Genomic DNA, 16615 nt, shown 5'->3' on the forward strand with positions numbered 1-16615 from the left:
GAACGAATCCTGAACTAAACACATATTAAGCAAATAATTGTGTTTTTTTTGCAGTTGGATATTTTAATATTTGTTGTTATTATAATAAATAATAACAATTAATAATATAACTTTTGAAAATAATGTATCACATTTTAGAATCTGAAATCCACCAATTATTACCTATTTCATTTAATAATTTACGCAGTGTCTGTGAACGCGCCAGCCGTAACCAAGGTGATGACGCTCCGCTCCGTTGCCAAGGCATTCTCAGCGCAAACACAAGCTAGCATCATAGCACTGTTAGCCATCCCGATAATCTCGCTGCTATGATCAAATCGGACTGAACTTTTCCGCATATCCACGTTGCCATCACGGAGCATTAAACCAAAACATTAAACTTGCTTAATTCTTCCGGTAATCGTTGTTGTTACCTAGCCACGTTACCAAGCTAGCTAACTCAGTACAGCACACGTTAGCATCACACAGCCATCATGGTAAGTACTAAACCGGTTGCTTTTATGCACCAGAATCATACAGGTTGCAAAATCTGTGTTCTGTGTTTCCCCAGTTTGAATGAACAAATGAACAAAAAGCATTCATTCATCTTGATCACAATGAAAACCAACGTGGGCTCGTGCATTGTAGGCCTATAAGCTTGTGGAAATCTTCTTTACGTTAATTTCGGCAGATCGGCTAATTCTGTGCATAAGCTACATGCTGTTCTGTCGATTTTGTCTATGTGTGTTAGTAAATCGTTTTTTTCTCTCCATGTAGGCTGACTTTGGGTTCAACGAGCACCATCAAAATGAAATGATAAATTACATGAGGTTTGCACGTTCTAAAACGGTCCTCAGACTCAAGACGATCGACTCCTGCTTTGAAGAACTCAAGGACAGCAGGTGACATTTCCAAAAAATGTGATTAAAATGAAATTAGTGCTATAACTTAACCTCCCAGATACCATCTAACCTTACATGTGTTCTGGTGTGGGGTTGTAAGAATGTATAAGAAATATGAAACATTTTAAGGTCCACCGTGTAACTTTTTGGGTGTGCCACAAGCTTGTCTCCTTGGAGATGTTCTTTGTTTTCCGGGAATGGAGACAAACAGGTGACGTCACCAGGGCAGGCAAAGTTACTGGTCAGGTCTGTGGAGAGGTAATCCCTGGTGGGTTTTTTTCAGTGTTTTTTTGTTTGTTTTGTTATTGTTTTTGTTTTGTGTTTTTTTTTTTAAGCCTTACACCTGTAATAGACGTTAATGCAATACTGTGGATTATTGCAGGCAAAGTAATAACAACTTCATGGAGACAAGTTGCTGAACTTCTACCAGTAAAGTGAACTTTTAGGTCGATTTTGAACAAGTTCAAAATCAGTTCTGTGTGTGCACTGAACTGAATCTTAATTTTAATAACAAATCTAATATTACTATATATTTTCTCTATATTGCCATATCACACATTATCTACACAACAATAAACTGCTTTTTATTTCATGGAATGTTAATATAAACTTTATATGTACAAATAAGGCTGATTACTAACTTAATCTGGTCTTCTAATTTAATAACTTAATCTTGTTTTCTTAATAAACAATAACAACAAAATCCATTTGCCCCCGAGTATGTCAGATAAGTGTTACCAATATATATATATATATATATATATACATATACATACACACTCATAACTGTTATGTTGTGTGTGTTTCTCCACAGGCTGGTGGAGGAGACATTCACTGTGGACGAGGTGAGGGACATGTTGGACGGGCTGCAGGTGGTGGTCAGAGGAGAGGTGGAGACAGAGCTCATAAACACTGCTCATACCAACGTGCTCCTACTGCGACAACTCTTCACCCAGGCTGAGAAGTTCTACCTGCGCCTCACCTCAGACATCTCTGAGCTCGAAAACAGGTGATGAAATAGCCATAATCAGCATTTGGGGCTGTAGTCAACTAAAAACTTTCATGTTCAACTAAAGAAATCAATCCAACTCCATGGCCTCTCCTTTCTGCCATTATGAACATAAATCCTTATATTCCTAATAAACTGATTAGTTGACTATGACACCACTGGCCAAATTAGTTGACTGAGGGACTGAGGACACCCCTCACTTACAAGTTTATTATTTATGGAGTATCAATTACATTTAAAGGAACTGCATGTAAGATTTTGATTTTAAATTCCATAAACATGGCCTAACTTTATCCAGACACAAGGTAAACTTTTTCAAATCAATTATAGCCTTTAACTGTCAATAATTGTAATCCAGAGTTATTATTCTTAGTTACAAAAACATTGAACATGATGTCCCATTTATTTATTTTATAATTTGGTGTTTTCATTCTCAAAATGATTACCCAATCAGAAAGCAGAATGAGCCTCACATGAGTCTCTCATTTGGGTTGCCAGTTTCAGTACTGAAATCTAGTTAGATTAAATCTAAAAGGACTCTCTCTGATCTGAATCTTCACTACCTAAACCCCAACACCTGCACCTGTCATTAAACAGAGTCTCTGTTGCTGCAGTATATGCTGTCCATATACTGAGAATGAGAAAAAAAAAACTTGTGTATGTGTCCTCTATATCCAGGTTAAGGCACAGTATATAATTTTGTCTACTTTTAACATCAGATCACAGATTAAGTACTTTGCCTCAACAGCTGTGTGAATTCATAAATATTGCTACTATTGTGCTGTGATTACAATGGTAGGAAATGTTTATTCACACTTTCATTCAAGATTCATGGATCTACAACTTTATTATGTATGTAGGAATTATGTATGTTGGAGTACAGTTTGTTTTGGTTTGGCTTGTTAAATAATCGTGTAACAGCACTATTGTGTGTTCCTCCCAGTAGAGTTAAGCTGAATTCCTCTGGGGTCAATTTGACCCCAATTTGTTTCTCTTATAACTCAGCCATAAATTTTTTTTTTTTTTTTCAAATTTTGGCCTGACTCCAGACTAATGTACTGATATCAAACTATCTCTCTCTCTCTCTCTCTATCTCTCTATCTCTCTATCTCTCTATCTCTCTATCTCTCTCTCTATATATATATTTCTATATATATATATATCTATATATATATCTATATATATATCTATATATCTATATATATATCTATCTATATATATATCTATCTATATATATATATATATATCTATATATATCTATCTATATATCTATCTATATATCTATCTATCTATCTATATATATATCTATATATATATATCTATATATATATATATATATCTATATCTATATATCTATATATATATATATATATATCTATATATATATATATATAATTTATTTATTTATTTATTTTTTTTTTTACATTTTGCCTTGTTTTAGTTAAAAAAAATGCATTCAACTCTGAATTTCCATCACTGTCACTGTACTTGACAAATAGTTTTTGTTTTTGTTTTTTGTGTTTCTTTGTTTTTTGTTGTAAAGCTCCAGTAAAGCTCTAGTCACATATTCAGAGTGATATTTGATTCCTGTGTTAGTCCTGATCCTGTTTTAGACAAAGCCTAGTTCCAGTGTCCATATATGGCCCCAAACACAAGCTGGTCTTCTGCTGTTTACCTACAGAATCAAATGCCTCTGAACATTCAATAATTTCATCAAAGATCGTAAATTAAGAAGAAATTTTAATCAAAAAGCATCTTTTTCCAAAAATAAAGGTGGATTTGTGTGGAAAGACCACCATCTATATATAAACACTGGGTTTTTGCAGAGGTTTTGGCCTTAAAACAAAGAAAAAAATGATAACTCCAAACTCCATCAAGTAAATATGAATGTAAACATGACATGTAAATTTCATGTAAATGAGGTCTTATGGGATGTATATTTCATAAACGTTTCACTGAATCCCTTGAAATTAATGAGAAAATGGCTGGGGTCATTGGAGCTTCAACATCAACTTTTGCTCATTCAAAAATCTGAGATGTTTCAAAAACAGCACCTTCAGCATTACAGGGCCTTAGATGTAAAAAAACAAACAAAAACAAAAACAACACTAAATATATACATGTAAAGTAAATGTGGTATCAGTGCATTTGTCTGAAGTCAGGCTAAAAATAGTCCAAAATTATTTAAAAAAAAATAAAAGTTATTTTATGGCAGGACAACACAAAATAAAGGGTTGTGTCAGGTCAAACAGTATGTCATAAGATTCCTTCTGTACAACCTAAACACTGCTCTCCGTTGTGCTGTTGAGAACGAGTACGCCTGTGTGGGTGAGCGAGATCACAGAAAGGTCACAGAGAGGTCAGTCCTATAGCAGAGATTTCCCTGTTAGAAACCACAACTTTTACCACTCCTGTTTTCACCTCTGCTCACACCGTTTATTGAACTCTCAGAAAAGCCACAAGAAATGTCTTACTGACTAAATTATGACTTTGAAGTTTTGGTATAATATAAATAAAATTATATATTTTTTTCAATACATGGCAAATTTGACAGTTGAACCAGCCAAGAAGTGATTAATGTGTTTTGTATTTTTATTTATTTTTTGGGTTCTTTGCAAATGGGATCAATGAATGCAACGTTCTTTGGATAAACTGTTAAAATTAGTTCAAGAGTATTGTGTGAGGATTTTAGAACTTTTTAATGATTTAAATATATTTCTCAAACTCTCAGTTTTGAGAAACATGTTTACACTCCAACTAGGTATATCAAGTGTAATTGGACAATTGATAATCATGATTATACAACAATATGAGTGGAAAGTAACGAATTACATTACATTATTTTTCAACCAGTTGTATTTGTAATTCAGTATAATTCTAGCCATGTAATTAGTTATATTTAAAAACAAAGAACTGAGTACAGCAAAAGACTGAATTGTCCAGATCCACTGCTGTCTCACCTCTGTATCTCCTTTCTAAACTGATGAACTCAAATAAGATGAGGGAATATGCAGGTTGTTATGAAGGTTGAGTATAAAGTTGCAGTACTCTTTCCACCACTGTGTAAGAAGTAAAAAAAATATGTGGGAATTTTAGAACTCAGGCAAGTCATTTTAAGTCGATAGTTCAAAAAAGATTAAAGTTTAAATTTACACAAACTTTTTATCTGGCAATTTACTCATATTAACTTGACTTATACATTTAGAAAGTTTGGTTTGATAAAGCTTGTCACATACTAGATGAATGACTATTAGACTATGTAAATAAAAGTGAATTAAGTTGGATGAAGGTTATGAAGGCTGTAACCTTAACCAAAACAAGAGCTAAACAACAGACCAGTAACTGACGAAAAGAATCATCACGTCATTTTGTCGGCATAGCAACCAAGTGTCACATCCAAAATCAGTTACGTTAACAACAATACTTAACAACTCTAAGCTAAACACCAAATATCAGATCATTACAGTACAAAAGACTTGATACTCAATACTGATTCTGATACCACAATGATAATTTAAAAAAAAACACTCTTTCTTTAGACAATAGACAACATTAAATAACAGTACTTTCTTTATTTTACCATGTGGCTTTATATCTGTGTAATCCCTCTGTCTAGTTATGTTCCATAGTGGTCCACAGGTGTATACTAGTCTGTGGTCTTATAGTTGTTTTGTATGATACAGCCCAAAACCCACTTTTTTAGTATCGATACCTGCTCAAATGAGTATCTAGTTTTGATATTAGTCGTAGTATCGATTAGTATCTGATTTTCGATATGTCCGACAACCCTAGTCTCTTTTACTATTATATTTTAAGTTAGAGCTTTAATAGCTGGTGGTTTGTCACTTAGCACGCTACTGTTTCAGTATTGCTCTACAGCAGATGACGCAATGCGATTTTTTTTTTTACTTTTAGGTGAACCATATGAACTTTCAAACCTAAGTTAGCTTCTTCACATGTGGTGTTAAACAGGTGGGTGGACAAGATGATCTCCTCTTCTCTGCTGCACTGTTTGAGGAAGGGTGAAAATGATACTCCTGCTGCGTGACTGAACTGGTGTCATACGCACGCCCCTCGTCACCGCTTGCGGTTTTAAAACCACATACAAGCTTTCTCCAAACTGCTCTAAATACCACATTGTGAAAAGTGTACAATAACAAGGGTGTTCAGGATTCCTAACTGCCACAGAGCATTATATCTGGTTCGAAATAAAGACATCAACAATAACAAAACAAAATGGGCTTATTGTAAGGGAGGGCAATGTTATACAGAACACATATTGTGCTTTTGTCTGTTATATAGTTATAATTTACGACACCTTTTGAATCATTGTTATATTTTGGACATTTTAATATATTGATGTAAACAACTTAATAAAATAAACAAGTCCATGATGATGTCCACATTGGAAAGTTGCAGTGCCCAGTGGGAGCTGACATTGCTGTAAACATCCAACAAAACTGCCACACTGCTGGACAATGCTCAGCAGATCACGACTGGAAAGCAGCAGATTCGTTTTCATTTGTGCCAAAATACACAACACTGCCGAAATTTACGCATATCACCGATTAAGAAAATAAAATTGAAGTAAGTAAGTAAGGCAGTGGGCATGTACCGGTGGCTCTGAAAACGATGGAATGACATCTTGAATACAGGAGTATAAAGATTACTCAAATGTGCAAAACAAATTAAACTTATGAGCATTTAGATTTTTTGTATAAATCTATATATTAATTTGTACTATTAATACTATTAGTGCTATTAATTTTCATAGTCAAAAAATGAAAAAGTGACCATAATTGTAGTAGGTTTGAGACTGTGAAATTTCTTCCTGTGGATTCAGAATGATGAAAGGTAACAACTGTTCAAAACAAAATGTCTTTTGTGTGATTACTCATCCTCAAAATGGCATCATATAACAGGAAGCTGAAAGTGGTAGAGTGTATAATATTCACAATGCATGTTTTCATTTTGTCTTGAATCCAGGGAGCTGTTGGAACAAGTGGCTGAATTTGAAAAGACTGACTTCAAAACACCTGATAAGGTGAGTTAAGGTGAATCATGACCGGTGATAATACCATTCATCATTGGCTGAAACAATATTTTGACCCGCATAGACACCACAACTACCGGGCAGGTGCAGTAAAGACCTTATTTTGAAGTAGTTTTATGTTTCAGTTACTTTTTGGTTCAGTGGTGACACATACAGAGCAATGACAGGTACATTTAAGCACCCGTATCATATTTGTAATGATATACACTTCTTTGTCTTTAAATGTTGTTTTAAAGCTGATTCATGGGACTTTGAAACATGAGACAAAACACACAATTGTAGTTCATTATATTTTTCTCATTTCAGCCCAACCAAGAGTCAAGTAAACCCAAATTAGCACCGCTCAATGAAGGAGGGGTGTCTGAACTTCTTAATAAGGTAAGCTTATGTGAGACTAGCAGCATTTGGTAAAACCTTTTAATAACTACAGTGTAATTAACCTTAATAAAGCATGAACAAAGACATCATTCATTTTGAACAAATAGTTTATTAAGAATGACTTCATTAATACTATAATAAGCACAAATGCAAATTTGGGTATAGCGTAACTACTTAATCCCTCTGCTCTATTGTACCTAAATACTCTTTGCTGCCTGCAACAGGAATGAAATCAATCAGTCAACAAATGAGGTCCTTATCCTCCATGAATGCTATGCTAATAGAGCCATGCATTTGTTGTGAACACAATTTGATGTGGAATTTGTCGGGTGATGGTTTGTGGGTTTAAAAACTTAAAAATTGTATTATGGCACAACAAACTGGTAAAATATAAACAGGACATTTTCGAGACGTTAGATTAATGGATTAATGACACAAATGTTGAATGAAGCAAACAATACATCTAGCTATGTTTATAGCATAAGATAAAATAAAGTTATGCAATAACTTACATGTAATATAAGTTTTGCATAATATGTTGCTCTTCAGGCTAATTAAGTTGTAGCAATTATAAAGATGGTTAAAGTGCATTTTATATTGTAACAGTTAATACTTATAACTACTTTTTTTTTTATATTTCATATTTCTTCAGGAGATGCCAGACTACAAGAAGAAACTGACAAAATGAAAGCCAAATTGCGGACCTTAGAACACAGGTACTATACCACATTTAAAGCTGCATTGACACTTTTGTCATAAATTACGACATTTTGTAGAAGCCAAAATTTTATGAAAAAAATCAGATTGCTACACACTGTCTTTGTTTAATTGAAAAAACATTGTATGTGTTGTAAATTTGTATGAAAGAGTCATGTGAGCCACTATATGCCGCTTGGGGATGAGAGCTGATGGTTGCTATCCTTTGGGTAGCCTTCTAAAGCTGTGGCTAGTGGCCAAAAAAATCATGCATTTGAAATTACTACACCAGAGTTTGCGAGAGCTAGGAACAAGTTAGATAGATTTAATACCTACTTACTCCTTTCACAGTTTGAAAATCAGGTACACCAGCCATTTTATAAAGTCCAGCTTAAAAATTAGCTTGATAATGATTTTTACTAAAAAATAATCTCTAGCCATAATCATATCAAATATATCATATTTTGCTGGTTTGTGGTATTTGAAAATGGTAATGCCTGGTTTCTATGTTTTCTGTCTGTAGGCACTGAGTGCTCTGGACGAGAAAACGAAAGCCGAAAGAGCCCTCAAAGACCTCCAGAAAGTGCAAGGGGAACAGAAGGTATGATAATAATGCAGGAATAGTGTGTGCGTAATGTTTGAACACAAAACTTTTATTATCTAAAACATGTTAAGAAATGAATGTAATTCCTTCCCTCATTTTTAGTTGTCTATGTTTTGCTTTTTGATTTATTTTACCTCTCCTCCCTCACTTCACCCTCCCTCCTGTCTAATAAATGTCATGACTGCTAAGTAAAAGCCAAAGTTACATCTACCAACTGACAAGGAATTGTAAGAGAGAAGACTTGGACGACTGATGGATCTCACCGATGTCATGACTGCTAAATTAACAATCGATATTCTGTACATTTCTTATTTTTCTTACTACATTTTCTTTAGTTTCTTTAGTCTTTGTTGATTTTATATATATATATATATATATATATATATATATATATATATATATAGTATATATATATATATATATATATATATATATATATATATATATATATATATATATATATATATATATATATATATATATATATATATATATATATATATATACACACACATACATATACAACATACACACACACATTTGACTTATTTTAATTGTTATAATATTATCTGTTGTTTATCTGCAATCTTGGGCTTATTTTGGTATGTACCCTTTGTGTGTGTGAGTGTTTTGTAACAGTAGTAATTGTAATGTAGAAGTATACAGTGGGGGCAAAAAAGTATTTAGACAGCCACAAATTGTGAAGGTTCTCCATTAAAAAGATGAGAGAGGCCTGTAATTTTCATCATAGGTACACTTCAACTATGAGAGACAAAATGAGAAAAAAAAAAAAATGCAGAAAAATAGACATTGTCTCATTTTTAAAGAATTTATTTGCAAATGATGGCGGAAAATAAGTATTTGGTCAATAGCAACACTTCATCTCAATACTTTTTTTATATACCGTTTGTTGGCAATAACAGACATCAAATGTTTTCTTAAGTCTCCACAAGGTTTTCACACACTGTTGCTGGTAGTTTAGCTATTCCTCCTGCTTTGGGGCTGCGCTGGGCAACACGGACTTTCAATTCCCTCCAAAGATTTTCTATGAGGTTGAGATCTGGAGACTGGCTAGGCCATTTCAGGACCTTGAAATGCTACTTACGAAGCCAGCTCTTCATTGCCGGAGTGTGTGTTTGGGATCATTGTCATACTGAAAAACCAAGTCACGTTTCATCTCAATGCCCTTAATGATGGAAGGAAGTTTTCACTCAAAATTTCACAATACATGGCCCCATTCATTCTTTCCTATACAGGAATCAGTCATCCTGGTCCTTTTGCAGAAAAACAGACCCAAAGTATGATGTTTCCACCCCCATGTTTCACAGTAGGTATGGTGTTTCTTTGATGCAACTCAGTATGTGGTTCTCCTCCAAACACAACAAGCTGAGTTTTTACCAAAAAGTTATATTTTGGTTTGATCTGACCATATGACATTCTTCCAATCTTCTTCTGGATCATCCAAATGCTTTCCCAACAAACTTCAGACAGGCCTGGACATGTACTGGCTTAAGCAGGGGGACTTGTCTGGCACTGCAGGATTTGAGTCCCTGGCAACGTAGTGTGTGTTACTGATGGTAGCCTTTGTTACTTTGGTCCCAGCTCTCTGCAGGTCATTCACTAGTTCCCACCCTGTGGTTCTGGGGATTTTTGCTCACCGCTCTTGTGATCATTTGACCTCATGGGGTGAGATCTTACATGGAGCCCAAGATCGAGGGAGATTATCAGTGGTCTTGTATATCTTTCCATTTTCTAATAATTGGCTAGGCTTCTCTTGTCAGATCTTCTCTTGTCTTTTAAGTGGGAGAACTTGCACAACGGCTGGCTGACTAAATTCTTTTTTGCCCCACTGTATATATGCCTCCATGTTACCCCTGACTATTTTTCTTCATGTTGACTGCACTGGAATGTAGCAAGTTATGATCCATGTAGTCACTTCAGATTCCAGCTCAATCAAACATTCAAGCTTACCATTCAATATATTGTAAAGAACATAATGTTGTGAGAATTGTATTATATTACCAGTACTGTTACATATCTAGTGTGGGTGGGATATAATTCCACGAGATGATGTGAAACACAACATGAAGTCCACAATAATGAGATTGGACAAAATAGTGATGTAATTCATATTGAATTAATAGATAAATATTTAGTACATATTTCCTTAAGATGTGAGATCTTGTAGCCCAAAATCTTGTTCCATCCCTATTATCTGTTATAGATTTCATTGTAGCACATATACTCAAGACAATATTATTATTAGTAGTATTTCTTATTTCTTATTGTTTATTATCTTGTGTATTGTGTATTATCTTATATTGTTTCAAGTATTGTCATAGCTGTAAAAAATTAACTAGCATTAGAATGTACAATAGTGTACATGCAATTCATCAGTTAGTCTGACAGCCATTTTGTTTTTTCCCTAAGCTCCTGGCCCACTCTCAGGAGATCAGCTGTCTGGAGGATACTGTGGCCGCGTTGAAGGAGGACTATGAGAAGTCCCTAAGTGCCAATGCCGCTTCTCAGAAGGACCTCCAGGAGAATCTCATCTCGGCCAAACATGAGCTGCTCAGGGTCCAGGAGCAGCTCAGCCTGGCAGAGAAGGTCTGACATATGACAACACAGAACACAGGGGTTGTTCTGGACTGAAGTCAGTGGGAGTTAGTATTAGGGAAAAATATCAAACTGCAATTTGGATTTGAAATTTATAGTTTTTTAACAATAAGATTCTATTATTGAATTGACAAAACTATACACAAATCACATTTCAGATCATGTTTTATTTAATTTATTTATGTATATTTATTCATTTATTTATAACAATGACAGTGCATATTGACCAACAGTACAAATGCATAATATGCCAGAGTTAACCAATAGGCTAGTCTCCATCTGTAGTCCTTTGCCAGATTTACAGAAGGCACCCTGGAAAGAGGGATCAGAATAAGATAAAACAATGAAACATTTCATAGATTAAAATGTAGTTAAGTTTATGCAGCAAGAGCAAAGCAGGCAGTCCAGACAGAGCCACAAATCTTAAAAGTCCAGATAGAGCAGAAGCAAAGTTTAAGAGGCAGTGTGAATATAAGCAACAGTAAAACATGCTGGTAAGAAAAATTAGTAATTACAGACATAGGACAAAACATTCATCATTTACAGACACTTGCACAATTAACCACAAGATGGCAGCTATAGCTACAGGGATGATTGTACAGAACTACATCATTAACAGTTTGTATGCAGAATAAGATGTATATTTTATTTTTTGTGGAAGAAATTATGGTAGTTTAAAAACTGCAGGCTTTGCAATTTGCCAACTGTGTCCATTCCAATTTTTGATTTTGATTAAATTGCAATTAATTTTACCGCCCAAGTTAGTATAAATATAGACCCTTTAAAATACTTTGTCATCAGAATGTTCAGAATCACAGAATGGAGGGAACTGGGGGAAAAATGAAGTAGTAGATTCAAGATGTTTTGTTTTTTTTTAATTGTCATTACCAGAAAACAACATTTCGGGCAAGACCCCCATCCCCCTTTAACCCCCTTAAATAACCACTGTCTCAACATTAGCATAATTAGCAGTAGTAGTCTATTTTCTAACATCCAAAATTGTATATCAGTAAGTTTATAAGTAAGAAATGGATAAAAACTATTGTGTGGTCAACATTCTGAAGTATTTGTCCAGGAAAACCTAAAATTCTTCACTTATCACTGTCTATCATAAACTCCTATAAAATAAACAAATAATGCAAAATATAAACGTAAATATCTTTAAAATATTGGCCAAATGCACTTTTATTTTTCTTATTTTGTGATATTCTGTTGCTAATCCTTCACTGAAATGGAATTATATTCCTCCTCACCTTTGCCTCCAGTTGCCCCAATCCTGGAATTTAAAATGTTGGTTATTTGTTTGTGTCTGATTTAGGAGTTGGACAGAAAGTTCCAGCAGACGGCGGCCTTTCGCAACATGAAGGAGATCCTGACCAAGAAGAACGAGCAGATCAAGGAACTCAGGAAAAGTTTACAAAGGTGAGGAGGACTGGAGACTATAAAAGGTCAAAGTTCAGGTAGGCCACAGGGAAGATATTTGTCTGCTTGTCCTGACCTTATAAATTATACAGGAGGCCTGCCACAATAATTATTTTATTTACTTCAATATTTATTGTGGTGACAGAGAATTTTTCTTATTTTTCTGTACTACAGTCAGATTTGAGTTATAGAGGGTTATCTAAATTATTTTTATTCTGCCATTTGTTTATTGCAGTATTTTTTTATGATACTGTGCATTTAGAGTTCTGGCTTTAGGGTCATTGTGTCTAAGTTAAAATGTGACACCAGAAATACAACTAAGAACTATTCAGTCATTAGATTGCAAAAGCCTTGTGAACACCTTTTTTTAAACTATTTTACCCAAATTAAGCCTAAGTGACACCACTTGAGGACTTGTTGATAGAGACAAAAAAGGTTTTTCATCAAAAACACTAAGTTTGTGAGGGTTTTTTGTGTTTGATACTGAGTCATAACACGAGTGCTGTATGACTCATAAAATAATTGGTATCTGAACAATAGAGAAAATATGTAATTTGCTGACTATTATAGTAATGACCGATTAGTTTCAGTTCTATGTGAACCAAGTTGTTTTTTATTTCCTTATGAGGTCACTTTGCATCAGAATCAGACTTTCTTTGAAGCGGTTGAGATGATAAAAGGCATGTAACTAAATGTGTGTGTGTGTTTGCGTGCAGATATGAACCTGATGAATGAACTCAAAGGCTGCTGGGTCTGGGTCAACAACTGAACCAATGTCTTATACTGAGGTTTAAAGACATACTACTCATTCTGAAGCTACAAGTGGACAAAGAGAAGAGCTCCTCTGATACAGCTGTTATTACACATTATATCTGGTATCTATAGTAAAACCTGACTGCTAATAAAGAGCGACATGGTGAAGTTTGAACTGAATTATTTGACAGTGGCATCATATCTGCTTTTGGTGTCCTCTGATGTGGTACAGTACAGGCTGTTATGGTACTGGATGTTTTAGCATCTCCTACTATACACTACAAGACCTTGTACTATGTCCATTACTAACTTTTAAAACTTGATTTTGTTTTAAGGTTCCATATCATGAATTACTATTTTTTTCATTTCACTTTATTTTTCGTAGGCTTATCCATTATGAGATTAAATGTTATAGTTATATTTATATACTATATATAGTTATATTCAAAAACTATGTTAAATATTGTGATAACAATATCATTGCAATAGTTTGACTAGGGCCCAATATTCTTGGCAAACCTCCACACTTAAGTTCAACATCCAATAAGAATACAGTAAGTTCTGTTAAATTACTATGACAATGACTTGATTTACTATAGTCAAACTTGATAATCTTCATAAAAACGTCATACAGACTAAAGTAGGAAAAAAGAAAATATAGACTAAGATCTGACATTTTACATTTTAAAATAACTAAGTGAATTTTTCTGCATCTTAAAAAGCAGCAGAAGAGGCAAGGACTCCAGCCACCGACTCACCAAGCTAATAGCATTTACTGCCCAAGTGAGTTTTTTGCATAGACAAGCTAAATCTGGTGAAGGTGTATGGGTTTTAAGAACACAGAGGAGTTTCATGAATTATCTTGAGGGTCTGGATCTGTAAATAAATTAGAAGTCATGCAATGTTCCTGGGATAGTATATGTCTTTATACAGTGCTGTAATTTATGAAGGACTGGATGACACTCCCTCCAACTTAACCGAGGGGAAAATATTTCTTAAAAATACTCTTCATTCTAATTAGCTTCCTCTGCATGTTTTTTCCGTTTCAGTTTTCAGTTTCAGTGTGGTGGTTACTGCTCACCTCTGTCAATCTCACCAAGACATTTCCAAGTATCTTAAGACATACTGTTGACATGTGACAAACTTTATATTTTTTATTTTTAAAGATCATATTTTCTTTTGGCTAAACTTTTTTGTAGGTAGATTTAAATAAGATATTCGAAATTTCCCAAACCTAGAACTCTTGTGTAACTCCTGTGTAAGCAAGGCAAGCTTTGGCCCGTGTTTATAATGCACTTACTAGAAATTATTACCTCTATTAATGTCACATCAGCCAAGTCAAAATAGGAACTAAAATTATAAACTTAACCAAACTGACTTACCAAACCAAAATTGTCATGCCATGAAAACTAGAACATTTTGGCAAAATCTCAATTAGAATGGTGTTAACTATGTTTTTCTTACCAAAACAAAAGACCATTGATGTTTGGTGTAAGATCAATAAATGCATTATTTAAGACAGCTTCATAAAAATTAATTACTATTCAAAACATGAGGGGTGGAAATTCCTTAGGATAATGGCCAATCCAGCTACTGTATATCCAACCTGTACTGTACCAGTCCAGAAGAAACAGTTCCTTTAGCGTGATGACGCTCTATGCAATCAGGGACATGTAAAGAGGCCTTGTTCGCTCAATGGGAGTTTTACCCATCTGCCTACAAATGTTATTGCTTCAACAAAGACATTACAGACTTTCTGCTAAATTAGCTCATAATTACAAACCTTTAAAAATTATGACAATCCAATAATATGATTTTGTTTTGAGTGATTTGACATTCTGTGAAAGTTCCATTTCTCAAACACAAGATTTTAGCTTTAGCTTAATTAGCACATTATAATACATTATAGGGTACCACTTTACAGTAACTACATCTTAACTGCAATCACAACTAAAACAGGGTTGCCAGTATCTTAACCTGCAGATAGAGAACACATAATACAAGTTTTTTCTCATTCTCAATATATGGATGGCCATGGCTCATATGGAAGTTCAGAATTCACTAACTGAGCTGCACAGGCTGCACTGGCACTAATTAATGATGATGGTTGTAGGTGCTGAGGTCTAGTTAGTGTCAATTCAGATCAGAGAGAGTCCTCTTAGGTTGAAACCAACTGAATTTCAGCACTGAAGCTGGCAACCCAAATGAGGCTCATTCTGCTAACTGATTGGACATATATATATATATATTATATATATATATATATATATATATATATATATATATATATATATATATATATATATATATATATATATATATATATATATATATATATATATACACACACATAAAGATTAAGATGTAGTTATTATAAAGTATTACAAATTATAGCTGGTCTTGGTCAAACATAGAGAATATGATATTTTAGTCTGGGAGGAGTTGGTATTGCTGCAAATGAGTGACCATGAGAATACAATCCAAACGTGATGTTGTACTGCTCTTGTAGAGTGTGAAACATCTGTACCTTTAAACTAAACTATCTGTGGACCTCTTTGTATTGCGCAACATATAGAAAATAAAATTATGATGCTGAAATGGTGATGGTTACTAGTATTGTTTTAATTTTATATTATGCTAAATTAGTATTAGGATTTAGTCTCCCTAGATGTTGGTCTACTCCTTAACTATAAAACGCAATAGCCTAATTTTAGTCAGATATAGAAAGTTGAATTTAAAAGGTGCACTGTGTAACTTTTGTGATAGAGGGTACACCACCTTGCCTGGGATCCAGAATATAGTCTGGTGACCAGTAAATCTCCCAATGTTCAGACGGGCATGATTGACTAGTGGATTAGCCAATCAGAGACACACATGGTCCATCTGTATCAAAACAAATATGGCTGCTTACATCACAAGGGACTGAAAAACATTATGGATTTGTGCAGAATCTATGAACAAAGTACTAAACTATGTACAATCATGTTTGGTTCTGGCTCAAGACACAACAAAGAAGGTGATACCAGACTGATATCCCTCTGTTATAGAAAATACAGAGGGATATCAGTCTGGACTGGCCAGGCAAGCCACAAGCTGTTCAGTTTAATGTCATATTTTACAAACATTTCTCTAAACATTTCTTGTCTCCATGGAGATGTTATCCTCAATTCAATAATGCATCAATACATATCAGAGCAGGTTTT

At 34.2% G+C, this 16615-nt stretch overlaps 1 protein-coding gene across 1 annotated transcript; it reads left to right on the forward strand.

Moving 5' to 3' along the window:
* Window positions 1–242: 242 nt before the first annotated feature.
* Window positions 243–13691, forward strand: lztfl1 (leucine zipper transcription factor-like 1). Its single transcript, XM_055230014.1, has 11 exons — window positions 243–476; window positions 757–881; window positions 1696–1890; window positions 6877–6934; window positions 7250–7325; window positions 7977–8037; window position 8189; window positions 8541–8618; window positions 11052–11228; window positions 12556–12659; window positions 13376–13691. Exons 1-11 carry the CDS (start codon window positions 474–476, stop codon window positions 13392–13394), a joined length of 897 nt encoding a protein of 298 aa, XP_055085989.1. The 5' UTR covers window positions 243–473; the 3' UTR covers window positions 13395–13691.
* The last annotated feature ends 2924 nt before the right edge of the window (window positions 13692–16615 follow it).

Source organism: Periophthalmus magnuspinnatus, chromosome 20 (assembly GCF_009829125.3).
Source record: "Periophthalmus magnuspinnatus isolate fPerMag1 chromosome 20, fPerMag1.2.pri, whole genome shotgun sequence".
In the NCBI taxonomy this organism is placed as follows: domain Eukaryota; kingdom Metazoa; phylum Chordata; class Actinopteri; order Gobiiformes; family Gobiidae; genus Periophthalmus; species Periophthalmus magnuspinnatus.

Coding starts and splice junctions, on each gene's coding strand:
- lztfl1 (XM_055230014.1), top strand. Junction 1,891..6,876: donor ATCTCTGAGCTCGAAAACAG/GTGATGAAATAG, acceptor TCTTGAATCCAG/GGAGCTGTTGGAACAAGTGG. Junction 6,935..7,249: donor ACTTCAAAACACCTGATAAG/GTGAGTTAAGGT, acceptor TTCTCATTTCAG/CCCAACCAAGAGTCAAGTAA.